Source organism: Balaenoptera borealis, assembly GCF_965194805.1.
Source record: "Balaenoptera borealis genome assembly, chromosome: 4".
Taxonomy (NCBI): domain Eukaryota; kingdom Metazoa; phylum Chordata; class Mammalia; order Artiodactyla; family Balaenopteridae; genus Balaenoptera; species Balaenoptera borealis.
In genome coordinates, this window is record NC_138861.1 from 119,111,851 (window position 1) to 119,127,803 (window position 15,953).

General features: G+C 41.6%; 1 protein-coding gene across 4 annotated transcripts in view; it reads right to left on the minus strand.

Moving 5' to 3' along the window:
* Positions 1-15,953, minus strand: part of LEF1 (lymphoid enhancer binding factor 1) — a gene marked incomplete at its 5' end in the record, with an annotated part of 126,321 nt that overhangs the window by 29,460 nt on the left and 80,908 nt on the right. For 2 of the 4 annotated variants that reach the window (XM_082389120.1, XM_082389118.1), the window contains 5 exons: positions 2,813-2,920; positions 8,698-8,860; positions 9,897-10,019; positions 12,108-12,191; positions 13,818-13,908. In XM_082389120.1, coding sequence (XP_082245246.1) covers positions 2,813-2,920; positions 8,698-8,860; positions 9,897-10,019; positions 12,108-12,191; positions 13,818-13,908 — 569 coding nt within the window. The remainder of the gene's footprint in view (positions 1-2,812; positions 2,921-8,697; positions 8,861-9,896; positions 10,020-12,107; positions 12,192-13,817; positions 13,909-15,953) is intronic. The other 2 variants (XM_082389121.1, XM_082389119.1) reach the window with 1 other exon arrangement.

The window sequence follows — 15,953 nt, forward strand, 5'->3', positions numbered from 1 at the left end:
TCTTCAACTAAAGCAGACTTCCTAAAAAGGCCCTGGAAGACTGAGCTGGTCCACCTGGAGGAGGAGGGAAATGGCATAGACTGTGAAGTCTGGGGAACCTGGGTTTCCCTTGTAGCTTAGCCACTACATGGCCCTGGACCAATTACCTAACCTCCTGACAATTTAATTTCCCTCATCTGTAAAATACAATAATACTGTTGATGCCACAGGATTATTAGAAGGACTAGAAAATAACACAAAAAGCATTTAAGACAGCTCTTGACCATTGGCATATAGTATTGCACTGGCCAAAAAGTTCATTAGGGTTTTTCCATAGCATCTTACACTATAACCCAAACAAACTTTTTGGCCAACCCAAGTAGTTATTTAAAACAATCAAGACAACGGTTCAGGAGAGTTGATGAAGCTGCTGCTCCCAAGTCACAAACAGGAGGACTCTTACTTCCTACGCCATAGCTGTATCCAACGTTTAAGCTCCAAATCCTGACCAGTAGTGACTTCTGCTCTGGAGCATGTCACAGGAAACAAATGTGTTCCGGAAGTCTTGGTGCCTCATTATATGGGATGTAAGACCTCAGACGTGCGTCCGCACAGGACCATCTCCAGCAATGGCCACACACTGATTTACATATTGATTCATGGCTTCACCCTCGCCCCCTTTTTTTTTTAAATTAATTAATTATTTATTTATTTATTTAACATCTTTATTGGAGTATAATTGCTTTACAATGGTGTGTTTCTGCTTTATAACAAAGTGAATCAGCTATACATATACATATGTCCCCATATCTCCTCCCTCTTGCGTCTCCCTCCCACCCTCCCTATCCCACCCCTCTAGGTGGACACAAAGCACCGAGCTGATCTCCCTGTGCTATGCGGCTACTTCCCACTAGCTATCTATTTTACATTTGGTAGTGTATATATGTCCATGCCACTCTCTCACTTCGTCCCAGCTTACCCTTCCCCCTCCCCCTGTCCTCAAGTCCATTCTCTACATCTGCGTCTTTATTCCTGTCCTGCCCCTAGGTTCTTCAGAACCATTTTTTTTTTTTAGATTCCATATATATGTGTTAGCATACGGTATTTGTTTTTCTCTTTCTGACTTACTTCACTCTTTATGACAGTCTCTAGGTCCATCCACCTCACTACAAATAACTCAGTTTCGTTTCTTTTTATGGCTGAGTAATATTCCACTGTATATATGTGCCACATCTTCTTTATCCATTCATCTGTCCAGGGACACTTAGGTTGCTTCCATGTCCTGGCTAAATAGTAAATAGTGCTGCAGTGAACATTGTGGTACATGACTCTTTTTGAATTATGGTTCTCTCAGGGTATATGCCCAGTAGTGGGATTGCTGGGTCGTATGGTAGTTCTGTTTCTAGTTTTTTAAGGAACCTCCATACTGTTCTCCATAGTGCCTCGCCCTTTTTAAAAAGGCATTTCCACAAAGGCCCTGGAAGACTGAGCTGGTCCACCTGGAGAAGGAGGGAAATGGCATAGACTGTGAAGTCTATGCCTTCCACAAAGGCATTCCACAAAGGCATTTCACAATTCCATTTAATGTGAAGTCTGTCCTAGCTGGCACTCTGAATGCTAGTCTCACAAGAAACATGAAAATGATCTTCAAATTTTTAAATTAAGAGCTTAAGTAATCAAAATCATTCCCCTCTATAAAATATGATACAACTAATATCACTTATAATATTCTTTCTCAGTAGTTTTTGCTGTATCGAGACTACATGAGTAAGGTATTCAAACTCTGAAGTAATAAAATAATTGGCAATATAAATGAGATATTTTTTTTCCAGTAAAATTAGTACAGCTTAAAAATATGATAATACCTACTCCATCTGAATAAAACATATAATAGGCATCAGGGTACGTTAATATGAAACAAACAAAAAAATGCTTTTTTTAACCCAGTTTTAATTAGTCTGTGCAAAACAGTCACTGGAATACATTGTTTGTAAGAAGTGTAAAATAACACAATGCATTTTGGAAAGAAATCTGACAATATGTATCAAGAGGCTTTAAAATATTTATAATCTGTACTCAGCAATTTCACTACTGTTTCACTACAATTTCACTACTGTGAGTCTGTCCTGTGGAAATAAGTCCTAAAAACTGTTATGCACCATCCACTGCAGGATAATTTCCAATTATTAAAAAAAAAATAGCAAATGTCTAAAAAGCAGGGAAAAAATGGTTAAGTAAAATTGTGACATTCACTCAGTGAAATACTGTATACCTGTTAAAACTGATATACAGAAACACTATGCCATAACAGAAAAATGCTTATTATATATAAGAGCAAAAAGCAGCATGATACAGAAGTGTGTGTATATACACAGCCACCCACCCACACATATCCAAGTAAAAGATAAAAAGATATGCACAACACACCACTGTAAAAAGCCATTATACTCCAATAAAGATGCTAAAAAAAAAGATAGGCACAGAAAAGATACTGGAAGGTAGCGTAACTAGTTATTACTAATGCTGCCTTTACGTGATGAGATTATATGCTTTTAAAAAAATCTTTTTCACCAACATTTTAATGATAAGGTTTTCTTCGATTTAAAAAATTTTACTGAAAGATTTCATTAGCATATAGCCAAAAAATATTGACAGCACAAAGCTTTCAGAATGGAATATATCCATGAAATCTTTATTATAAAGTTCATTAACTTTCAAAACTAGAGAACGGCGCCAGCATTAGATACACTCTACAACACATTTCCTTCATGAGAGCAACAGAGACAGAGAATGAGTGAGAGGAGAGAGCCGTTGGTGTGCATAAAGTGCTTACATAATTGTCTCTTGCAGACCAGCCTGGATAGAGCTGCATATGTAGCTGTCTTTCCTTCCGCGCTAATTCATAATATTTAGCCTGCTCTTCGCGAGAGAGGGCATGCCACTGAAAAAGAAAGGGGAAGGAGGAAAAAATCAAGTAAAAGCAAAATAGCGACAGTATTATATGTTTCATATTTCAAACACTGAAGAATGAAAATATTAAGCATTTAAACTTTGATTTATTTTTAAATGGCAGAAGACCACGTGTTGCAGAAATCCATCTAGAGTTCGGTGGCTGGAGTGAGACTCAAACTTTGATTTCTCTATTCTGTTCTCATGTTACATGAAACCTGTCAAAGTATCCAAAGTGAAATGGCCTGTCACCCAGCCTTTCTCTTCTCCAATACAAATTAAAGAGAACATTCACTGGTGAACCTCAACACCCACCTTAGCCCTTTTCATAGTTTGCAGCATATTCTGACATCTGAGCCCAAGCACCATTTATTTATGCAAAATGAAGTAATTTCCACAGATATATCCTCACCTCCCATGCACTCTCCCACTCTGTCATGTGAGGAATCTGAAACCTTCATCATATGATCCTGTCTATAAAGCAAGACATCAAAAGTCAGTCTGTCTCAGTCTCTTCACCCTCCCCTCACACTTATTTAAACACTAATTGTCCATAGGGAGAATACAGATAACACTGTATAATCAAACATGCATACTTTATGGCTATGTTTTTTAGCTTCCTTCGGATGGAAAACAAGGAGCATGACCTAAGTTTATTTTGCCATCTAGACTTTGAAACTGTAGGATCTAATCTGGAGAACGTAGCAGCTGACACCCTGCAAATTTTCCATTTCCCTTTAGGTAACATATATTTATTTATCATACAGAGCAAAACAGTTTATGCAGGCAAGGTGCTGTTTGGGATTTTTAGCAGCCTGTACTGGCACTTTGTGTGTGTTTGCACACAACTTACCCCAGGCCCCCAGGGAGCAGTTTCCAAGTTCGTCCCCCTACTTCCCAAATGCCAGGATCTGTTGTCAGAAAATCCCAGGAGAACTGGCTTCACTTTGGGGAACCCACTGGCTGGAGGTGACGGCACAGAGGCGGTGGACCCGACGCCACACCACTGCGCAGCTACATACACGTGCACATGCACGCGCACACGCTCTGAGTGAGCCCGGCTCCCACTCCAGGGCTCCCAGCTCTAGGGTGTGTCGCTTTGCATTTCGCTAACTTCCCCTTAAAGGCTGGGCGATTCTTTCTCATTCACCTCTACCCTGCATATTGATTTTAATTACCCTGTTCTTGTTTTTTAAAATGATAAGACAAAAAGAAAAGAAAGGTGTGACTGGATTGGGGGAAAGGAAGGAGGAGCGAGGGAGAGGGGCTGGTGAGCGAGAAAAGGCTGCCCTCCAGGACAGCGACCCAGTGGTTAGGACGCAGCCCCCAGAGCATGGCAGGGATGCTCTCCTCAAGAAAACGAACACCTGCTGCTCTTGCCTGTTAGAAGAACGAGAACCTGATCTCAAGGAGAGCACTAAAGCACCTTCGGCCTCATCCCAACCTCCCCTCCCTCCTCCCGTCCAGAGGCGGTGGGGCTTACAGGCAAGGCAACCAATTCCATTTCCTTTGAAAAGCCCCTTGAAGGCCAGGGCCTCTGCTGGATAGGGCAGATGATTTCATTTTTAATTGCTTTACACGTGCAGAGTGTAAAGTTAAGATGCATGACACACAGCGGGACTTGGCCTGAGTCTAAAGGCAAATCAGGTAATATGCTTTTCTTTTAAAAAAAAAAGAAAAAACAAGGTGGGGGGGCGGAGAGGGGAGAGGAGATGGGGAGGTGGCAGGAAAAACAAAAAAAACAAAAAAAAACCCAAACACCTGGAAAAAGTTACCTGAGACGCAATTCTTTGTACTAGCAGAGTAATCACAATTAGTCAAGTGGAGCCTAGGAAGGCACGTCTGGGGAGCAGTGGAAGTTTAGGCAGGAAAAGTCACACTGCCTCTGTCAACTGACAGCTTTTCTAAACCTGAGGTACTAACCTAGAGACCTTCACAGGGAGAAAAAGCCGACCTGGGCACAGTGGAAAAGATCAGCCTACACTTTTTTTAAAAAAGACTGATCATGGGCTTCCCTGGTGGCGCAGTGGTTGAGAGTCTGCCTGCCAATGCAGGGGACACGGGTTCGAGCCCTGGTCTGGGAAGATCCCACATGCCGCGGAGCAACTAGGCCCGTGAGCCACAACTACTGAGCCTGCGCGTCTGGAGCCTGTGCTCCGCAACAAGAGAGGCCGCGATAGTGAGAGGCCCGCGCACCGCGATGAAGAGTGGCCCCCGCTTGCCGTAACTAGAGAAAGCCCTCGCACAAAAACGAAGACCCAACACAGCCATAAATAAATAAATTAAAAAAAAAAAAAAAAAAAAGACTGATCATTAGTGTTTAGACAGTTCTGGTGCTAACATGATCAGCAAGAGGCAAAGCATTATCAAAAAGGAACACAAAAAAAGACACTAAGAGGAAAAAAGATAAGGATAGAAGTCTTACTTTGTAAATCTGTTTATTCATTTGATAAATAATCTCTCTCATCCTACTGCAGTATGTCAGTATAAAGATATCTTTTTTATAAATATAATTACCTGTAAATATATTTTTATAGTATAAAAAAGCTTAAGTAATTTAAAGTATAATTTTATGTAATTTATGGCAGCTTTATAACTTGCTGAGAAAATCTGGCATTGTAAATAGAACTTGTCTCCCAAATACATATGGAGGTTGGGTCTTCTACCCAAAACAACCAGTTAATAAACAAGCACGAATTTTTCAGTTACAGTAGGAAACTTATGTTGACAAGACCCCAGCTAACAACACAGCAAAATTCAAGGAGAAAAAAAGCAGACCACATACTAAACTGTTTACTTGCTTACTTTCGATTGCTTTTAGTTCCTTGATGTTATTTCTAATTCACAAACTTTACTCACAAATGAAACATCATTTACCAGAGTAAAACAGTAGGTAAAACTATGTATTAAAGTTTTGCACTGAAAACAAGAATAAAGTCTGATGCAGACTAGAAAGATGATCTTTCTTTACAGGAATTTCTGAAACACAATTGACTAAAAATGCTTTTCCATCTCTTCTGCTTACTGAAAGATTCACCAAGTTTTTGGGAAAATACCCATTTAATTTGAAGAGACATTCTGACAATAAATATGCAGTAAATGGACTTCCTTTAGTAGCCTGGAAGGTCTGAAAACGAAAAGCTTATTTTAAAGTAATATTTGTGTTATTATTATTTAGAATACGCAGTAGAAAACTGTGATTCATTCATATGAATGAACATTTCTATGCTAGAAATACAGTAGAAGTGAATAAAAATCAAAAGATCAAATGTTCTAGGATGAATTTCAGGCCCACTATTAAGAATTCTAATTATCCCAATGTAAAACTTCATGATTTTAAAGCTGGGAACTTTAAAGAACTAGCAAGGACTACCCTGCCAGAGGCGGAGTTATGAAAGGATGGAAAACCTGATCTTAATCAAAGATCTCAGAGACCTATAAATAGAAACAGGTGTCCAAATTAAAAACAGAGAGAGACCTTAAATGAGAACCATCCTTTAGGACACATGCTCTGATCTGGGGATTGTTAAGGGAGCTGAGAAAGTAGCAACTGTTGGAAATGTGCATTAAAAATAGGAAGCATACATTCATATATTCTTAACTCTCTAGAGCAGGAAAATAATTCCCACTGGAGGACCATGGACCTTTAACTCAAAAAACAAACAAACAAACAAACAAAAAATCTAAGAGTTTTACACAAGCTGCAATAAGAACCCTTCTTTTCCTCTGATTTCTTCTTTTAAAGGGTCAGGGAAAATGGTCGTCAGCCTTTAAGCTTTCAAGGCGGAGTTCTTCAAAAAATGATGGGAATCACTCATCTGCTATGATCTGGCTTTGGAAATCATTGTAATTATTGTTATTAAGTGTTTAAGAATCCACAGGGAGATAGAGTACTGTACACAGGGCACCAAGAGCTATAATCTACCGCTGCATCCCACCCCTGCAACCCTGGTGTCTTGCAGATGGGAAATCGCTGCATTTTTATGCTCTCCAACAGGAATCGATAATACAAGAACGCCTGCTTTCCTCCAGCTGCCTCCTCACGTGGACTGGGAATCTCCTGAATGTTTTCTGTTATGAATGCTGAAATGTATTAGGTTTGTAACAAACATGACAAAAATTATCAACAACAGCTAAAACATGATCTCTAGGTCTCACAAAGGTTGTCAAGACCCTCCTTCTCCTGAATGTTCATTTGCAAATCATGAATTTCTTGAGAGGTTGCAAAAACAAATACACAGGGTCATATTTTAAGAAGTTACCGGGACTTCCCTGGTGGCTCAGTGGTCAAGAATCCACCTGCCAACGCAGGAGACACGGGTTCGATCCCAGATCCGGGAAGATCCCACATGCCACGGAGCAACTAAGCACCGTGCACCACAGCTAAAGAGCCTGCGCTCTAGAGCCCACGAGCCACAACTACTGAGCCCTCGTGCCACTACTACTGAAGCCCGAGCGCCTAGAGCCCGTGCTCCGCAACAAGAGAAGCCACCGCAATGAGAAGCCCGCACACCGCAACGAAGAGTAGCCCCCGCTCGCCGCAACTAGAGAAAGCCCGCACGCAGCAACGAAGACCCAACGCAGCCAAAAATAAATAAATTAAAAAAAAAAAAGAAGCTAACACACATATACGAAGAGCATCAACAAGTTAAGATGAAGCATTTCTAAAATTACAATGTAATTACAGAAAAATGCAATTTGAATTAGAAAAATTCAAATGTTCTCCACCACCCGTCAGATACCCAACTAAACCCATTTCAATCCTGAGAAAAGTACTGGGAAGGACTTGACTAGCCTCTGGGGTGGTGGCTGGACAAAGAAATCTAAGAGTGTCTGTCCTAGCTGTCAGTCCAGTTCCTGGTACATAACAGGTGCTCAGAAAAATATCTTAGCATAGGTGAAAGAAGCAACAACAACAAAAAGAAGGGCAGTCGAGAAACCTGGCCCATGTACACGTTAAGAATCAGAGAGCAATTTTCTAGAAAGAAGACTTCTCAGGCCTGTACCAATTCTTCTATTTAAAGCTTCAAGGTGGAACGATCTGCTTACATCTTGCAAGGAGCAGCCGGCCACATGTGCTTGCCAGGGTTCACCCAGAAGCGTGGCTGGTCCCGCAGGCCTTTCTGTAGCCCCCGGGGTGGGTTAAGTGGTTTCCTGCTTCACAGTGTGCGTGCACACACACACGCACAAGCACGCATGCACACACACACTGCTTCACCTCACCCCGTTCACCACATGGCTAACCCCATGCAGCTCTCAGGCCTCAACTACGTTCTCACTGGGCCCTTCCCCAGCCCCCTTGTGGTCCTTTCTCAGATCCTTGCTCTACATACTCACAATATTTATCACAATTTTAATTATATATATACTGGGTAATTATTTGTCTAATATCTGTATCCTGTCACAAAACTTCAAGCTCTACGAGGGCAAGGACTACATCTATTTTATTCAGCAATAATTATCTAATGCCTACCACAGTGCCTGGTACCTAAAAGACACTCAAGATATATTCGTTTAAAGAATGATAATAGGAAAATTAGTTATCATTTTCAGGAAGTTTTCTATGTGTCAGGTACAACCTAAGTTGCCTACAAGGCATTATATCACTTACTCCTCCTAAAGCCTGTCGTGCTCTCTTTGCTACTCCCCAAATGGCTGGTGACTATACAATGATTCTATGACTACCTGATATGTAAGTGCATTTGGGCAGATGTTAATGAAGGACTTCCATGGTTACCATAAACATTTACATACCATCCCACTACTTACCCTTCTGCCTAGAATCTGGTTGATAGCTGCGCTTTCCTTTAGAGTGCACTCAGCTACGACATTCGCTCTCATTTCTTTCATGTATAACATGAAAGCATTCAGAGGCTTCTTAATGTGAGGTCTTTTCGGCTCCTGCTCCTTTCTCTGTTCATGCTGAGGCTTCCTAAAAGGTGGCGGTGGGGAAGAGGTTAGCCGAATAAGGAAGAGGTGGCAGGAGAGAAGCAAAGCATCTGCTTGTATCACAAGCCCAGCTCAGGCTGGGACCACGCCCTGGACTCTGTATCAGCCCCCAGAACACCAGCAACTTAGAAGAGCACCTCATCAACTCCTTGCGGATAAGGATCCTTTGGTTTGAGGAAGTTTACCCACAGCTATAGAAGGGTTTAACACAACGTGGAAACGGTCTCGTGAAGATGCTCCATCTAAACTTTTAGATGCTCCTTGGTCACCTCAGGAAAAGCTGAACATACAGTGCGGGTGGTCAGTCCTCCTCCAGAACTGAGGTTCTCAACTTCTGTGGGTCAACGGCCCCTCTGAGAAGCTAATGAAACCTTAGACTCTCTCCCCCAAACACACGCACGCTGGTTTTGCCTGTATGTGCAGGGGTTTTATGGATGATCACGTGCTCCCTGCCACCCCATCCATCCTCCCATCCCAGTACAAACCCTAGGTTAAGAAACTCAATTACTAATCTCTTCGGACAATTTAGCCCTGCTGTAACAGCCTGGGATAACCCTGGCCCGACAGGAAATCCTGGGCTTGGTGTGCCCCTTTCCCTTGAACTCTGTGCTCCTGAAGCCTCGATGCAGGGTGACTGCCTTTCCAGAAGGAAAGGCACTGAACCCTCCAATCTACTTTAACTCCTGTGCTCAAGAATTGGAACCCAATTAAAGCCTCGTAGTAAATGGCTATACAGCTCAAGTGATTCAGTCGTTATGCTCTGAAGATCACTCCTCCTTTGGTGAGTTTCCCTTGATCTTTTGAGGTCTGTGCTCCTTTTCAATCTCAGACCCAAAATCAGAGCAGTGAGAATCAAGCTGCTTAGTGTCCTCGGGGACAGAGCTTTTGAGGCGGAGCTACACTGACTTCCGTAATAACAGAGAGGGGGCAGATTCAACAACAGCGAAGGAGAAGAAATTGTGTGGTTTAAGTCCTTAGCACTGTAAGGCACTCGCGGGTGAAGACAGAGGCACACTTACACGTGCATTAGGTCGCTGTCAGTGTGCGGGTGTTCCTGTTTGACCTGAGGCGTTACGATAGCTGGATGTGGGATGCCAGTTGTGTGGGGACCAGGAGGACCGGGAATCATATGATGAGAAAACCTAAAAGAAGGAAAGACAAGAAAACAAAATGTACTGCTGTAGCTAAAGCTAGACAGAATTTCCAAACAACCCACTAACTGCTATCGGCTGAGAGTGAAAACACACCTTCATACGCAGAAGTATTAACTATAAGTTAGAGCAGGCTGATGATTAATTTCTTTCCTTTCTGTATTCAGGTGGAAAATATTTATAATTACGTGCCACCTAACAGATTTTTTTTCAAGCTAAATGGTAGAATCGGGCATTTCTCCTGGGAAGGCTCTAGGCCACAGGATTAAAAAAAAAAAAAAAAAGTGAGTCACTTTTCTTGCAAAGCAGTTTTCAGAGAAGAATTTCAAGAACAATTACTGGAAATATAACACTATATTAAGATTTAGCTTTTTAAATGATTTAAAAATCTAAAGACATCACATTTTAACCTCTCTGTCTACATTCCTAAGCAAACCTTCACATTAAGAGTTTTCTTCTCCTGTTGGCTTTTTTCCTAATACTAGGAGAGAACAATTGAGAAGACAGGGGACAGGAAGATTTGTTCAGTCCCCAATTTAATAAGGTCACCATCAACATCACCCCAAATAATTTTCTACACATAAAGAAAGTAGTGTTTGAGAGATCTGGCCTAATGGAAAACTGATAACAAAATTAATTAAGGGGAAGGATTTAATTAAAGGGAAGGATACAGTTCTGCTTCAAGGTAAAAACTACGTATGCTAAAATAAAGGCTTTTTCCCAGAGTATACTAGTAGAGCATTAAACAAATCTTAAAATATCCACTACCATCCAACACAAAGGAGGGAAACTGCCATGCAAGAAAAATAAAACAAATAAAGACAGTAGTTTCAACAAGCTCTTTTGATAAATTTGGATATGCTTTAGAAATTTTTTTTTTCAAGCTCTTTTAAAGTCAACAATTTAATTCAAAAAAAACAACTTTCTCAGGTCTTTTCATCACCGCCTGTACAGTTAATTCCTTCTTCTGGGAGGGAAAGAAGGGACTCTGCTTGGATATGTAATATTTCAGAAACAAATTTTTAAAAATTAAGGAGGCATGGGAAAAATACAAATACTTGATCAAATCATGATGCTCTGCTAAATGTACCATTTGCAAAAATGCATGATGCTGGTTATTTGCCCCTGAGAAAATCCTGTCATCACACAATTCTTGCAATGTTAAAAAAAAGTGTACAGATATATTTTGGGGGAAGGATATTAATTTCATCCTCTCTCAATCAGCTAGATTTACAATCTACTGAAAAAATAACGTTTCTTAAAAAGCTGAAATTCGCCACAGAAAACTGCGAATTTCATACCGACATAAAAAAGTAAAGATTCACAACCAGTTACTAACCCAACAGTTTGACTTCTAGCATGTTAATGCTAGCTCCCTTGAAAAAGCCACATTGAACACGCAGATGATACACCACAAATGTGTGTGTACATCAAGCACAGGGCATAGAAGCCATCCTTTCCAGAGGCAAAAGCATTACACACAGCGGTGTGGCACAGCAGACCTCACAGAGCTTCGCTTGCACCAACGTGTCCACACGGGGCCTGATTCACACACTAGGACACGCAGCCCCGTACGGCCTGACAGCCTGTGAGCACCGTCCCTTCTCTTCCGACGGCCTTGGTCCCGAAGGCTCTAGACTATCTGGGCGTTTTCAAACACTGGCACGTGAAACTGATACAACTTTCCTCATAGAAAGCAAATTAGAAAACTCAGATCAAACCAGTCTTTATTCTCCCCCCCGACCCCACCCCCATCCCCATCATATTTTGAATCGAACAAGCTCTTCTGATCATGTCCCCTCTGGGGACGTTTCCCGTCCCACAGGCGCGGGGCAGCGAGGTCTTCGGGAGACACGGCTTCCCGGGGCGGCCGAGTCCATCCCCCTGGTGGGCGCGGCTGGCGCTGCTGGGGGAGGGCCCTCCGGGACGCCTAGTGTGGGAGCCAGGCACCCTGCGCAGACAGACGCGGGCCGAGCCGCGCACCCGCCCGGCCGGGACCGAGAGGCAAGCAGAGGCGCGCGAGCTGCAAGCGCAGGAAGAGCAGCCTGTCCTGGAGCGCCCGGTTCCACCTCCACCTACCTGGACATGGAAGTGTCGACTGACAGGGAGGATGGGTGGGGTTGCCTGAAGCCTCCCGTGACGGGATATACAGGCTGACCTTGCCTGAGGTCACAGAAGAAAGGAACCCATCAATGACAAAACATGACTTACCAACCAGCAGTAAGAGTTTGACGAGGGGAGGAACTCAACCAGCATTTTGGGGGAGTGTTACCAGGGCACTGCTTCAGTCACCCGGCTCCTTCCCTTCCTCACCCTCCACCCAACCAAAGCATCGTCTGCCTTGAAGGAAATCTCCCACCGCAGTCCGTGAACGGCCTGTCGTCTATCCCTTCCCCTCTCCCATCCCCACGAATGCTTTGAACAAAGCAGGCAGGTAAACAATGTTTACTGAATATAACAGAACCTGAGAATGGTGAAATACTCCTTTTAGGTTAGTGGATTCTTTATCAGAATCTTTGAGGATTTCAGGGAAGGGAAGAAAGAAGGAAATAAAAGTTTATATTTATATAAAAATGAACAAATTTTTAAAACACTGCACTTCCCCCCCCCCACTTATATATTCATGCTATAGGGAAGAAATAAAAGATCGATTCATTGGAGTTATTTTTCTCTCTGCTCGGAGAATTCCATCTCTCCCTCTGTTTTTCCTACATCTCACACTTTTCATTTACACAGTCTTTATTTCCAGATGCCACTGATGCAACTCGGCCCAGGATTATTGCCCCTGAGTAGCTGAGTTCAGAGAGAATAATTGATGTAGGTTTGAAAGTATCTGCATAATCCATTAAATTCAGACAGAGTTATTGACTGAGAGATTTAATGCAAAGAGAAGAGAGAAAGCTGGAATTTCCATGGCAGGATGAGCCCTCCTTATGAAGAAGAGATAATATAAGGATGTCAAGGTAGGGAAACCGGGGCCTTGACATGGGAGCTGTGGGGACAGAGAGCCAGATAAAGAGAGGAGAGAAAATATTTGCTGAAGTTGCAGCACTCTGTCCATGGAGTGAGCAGTGGGGAGAGGAGAGGAATGGAAGTGGGAGCAGGGAAAGCTGCACGCTAACAATAAAATGATAAAAATAGGCTACATTATATGTAGTGATTCTTTCTTCCCTAAATACATTTCTTTTCCTTTACCTTTACAATTAAAAAAATTTGAAAGGAATCTTACGGATTTTTCAGAAATAACAAAATAGAGAGCATTTGGATTCTGATAAAAGAAGTCCAAACATCAGTTTTTCACGCCTCTGAACTCAAACTGGTGCTTATTTTATTAAAATTCAAAAGATGCTTTTGCACTTGCATGTCTCCCTAGTTGTCATTTATCTCACTTGCCCATTTATAAGCAAAGATCGATATTCAATATATCTAAGGTTATGTTTCAAAAATATAAGTTGTTCATAAAGAACTAGAAAAGAAAAATCCACACTAAACACTTTGTACAGGCATAGCAAATGCCCAAAGCCACAAATTGAATCCATAAAACTATAAGCTTCAAAGCAAAGGCTACACAGCCATTTTCTACACATATTAGCAAACGAATTCAATCCATTTCAAAGTCTGTATGTTTTTTAATCTTTTAAATTGAAATGAAATAAAGTTAGCACCTTGCTTGTTGATGTGAAGTTTCTTCAACTCAAGTGTTATCATTCATAAAGCTAATTTCCATGAATGGGAAGTAGAAGAATACGTGTTCAAATGCCTGGCTAAATGTTGCAGGAAGGATCTTACCAGCCAAGAGGTGGGGTAATCTGTCCAACACCACCCGGAGACAGGGGATAAAAGGTAGGGATCTCGGGAGCTGGAGGATGTCTGGACATGCCTATTAAAAAGAACAACAGTGAGGCAGAGTTTTCAGATTCATAGGACATTCGACTTTAAGAGAAATAGAAAGGCAAGAAAATGCATGATGTCATTAATACTTAAGTTCTAGAATGAAACAATATTTATTTTTCAGATCCATTTAACAGAAGTCAGTTTGTTAGCTTTTCTCAAGATTTCAGCATCTGAGAAAACAGGCATTAAGGTAGTACATCTTGAGGAGCTCCTGAAAGAGTGAGTAAATATGCTGCTAGTAAAACAGGCATCAAAATAAGACTTTAAAATTATTTAGTTTGCCCTCATTATAATATCACTTTGTTCAGGAAAATGGTAGACAATTGTTTTTGTGTAGAATGGAAAATGACAGCCCTTCCTAAGTAGAAGGCCTGCCATGGTGTTCAAGGATTAGGTAAATTGCTACTTGCAGATTTTCACTGGCTCCCTTATGGACACATAGATTTGGGAAATGTGATACCTCAAAGGATCAAAGATTAATTAGAAATCATCTTCAGCCCCATAATGGTCGTACTTGATATGATTCATTTGGTCTCTGCCACTTCAGCTCCAACTAAGCTCTTCATCAAGTTGAGTCCTCTGGGCTCCAAGGTCAAGCTGTTCTGGATTAGTTGTATTCCACAGAAAATGAGAGTGCCACCAAATTGTTTCTTGAGCTCACACTCCCTGGAGCACACTGCCCTATAACTGTGAAAACCACCTGAAGATTGTACCTAATCCTAGTCCCAGATGACACCTCTTTGTTTATATCTTACCTTGGGTACAGAAAAGAAGGGCTAAGACGCACACATAAAAATGCAAAATAAAAACTTAGATTTAGGGGAAAGTGCTTCTGAACAGAAAAAAACCACATGAGTTTCTTTACATAGCTAATCTGGCTTTAAAAGGCCATTACCATGTGCAAACACACATTCCCAGGTTTAACACCCAGAATATGCATTCAGGGGCTGTAATTATATTGGCCAGTATGCAAATTAGGTGAGTATACAGAAGATGCTCTTTAAGTATGCTGCTTTTTTTACTATTCAGAATGTTTATGAATTTCATTTGGATCTTAAAAGATACTGAAGGCCTTGAGCATATGGGAATGGCTTAAGAAGTGTTGCCTTCAAAGTGGATGTTAATTTGACTTTGAAGTTAGGACAAACTATTTCTCAACTCTCAGAGAAAGGTCTTTAATCTTTCTCTTAACAGACAGTTTCCAGGAGATCATCTGAGGTTTTACTGTTTTTAAAAGAATAGTCTAAAATCTCCTTTTTTGATCTCTTATCACTTTCAAATTTAATGAGTATTCTTTTAATTCCTTTAGATCATCAACTCACCAAAAGCATTGCATACAATGGGACCTAGGTCATTCCGCGGATCCACTCTCTCCCACTGAAGCAGAGCCACTGGCAGCTGCTTTTTGGAAGCTGGAAGTTCACCTTAGCAGAGTTACCATCAAATCTCCCTTTTTTTTAAAGCTAGAAATACTGCTTCTTTTGGTCACAGTAGACCCCGAATTTTATACTCTGGGACTTTTTTCTTGGGTCTGGGGAGGTAAGGGCAGCAGAGGTGCCTACGGTGGTGATCCTTGACGTATCAGAGTCACAGGGAAGTTTCTCCAACTCGCTGCCTCCCTCACCCCGACACTCTGATACCTCTCCAAACCTCAGGTTCTGCAGGGGGGCTGCTCAGTTTTGAAAAGAAAAGCCAGGCCAACTCAGGAGAAAATGGAAAACTTTGTGGAAATTTGAACTTGAAGATCATAATTAGAGATGGAATTGTCTGAATTGTCTACTTTAATCCCTTTGTTGGAGAGGTGAAGTGACTGTTCAGGTACCTAAAAAATGCGATTTGTCCTGGGATCTTATCTCTGGGATGCAGAGAAGTAGCCTGCTTCCAATCACATGTCTCTAAGCAGACAAGCTTGAAACCTTGCTCTCCACTCTAGTCCGTGCTCTGAGTACACTGAGGAGGCTGCATTAGTGATTCTGTGTGGGAGTAATTGGACAGAACAAAAAATACAAACTAGCTGGATTTGGTTTTACT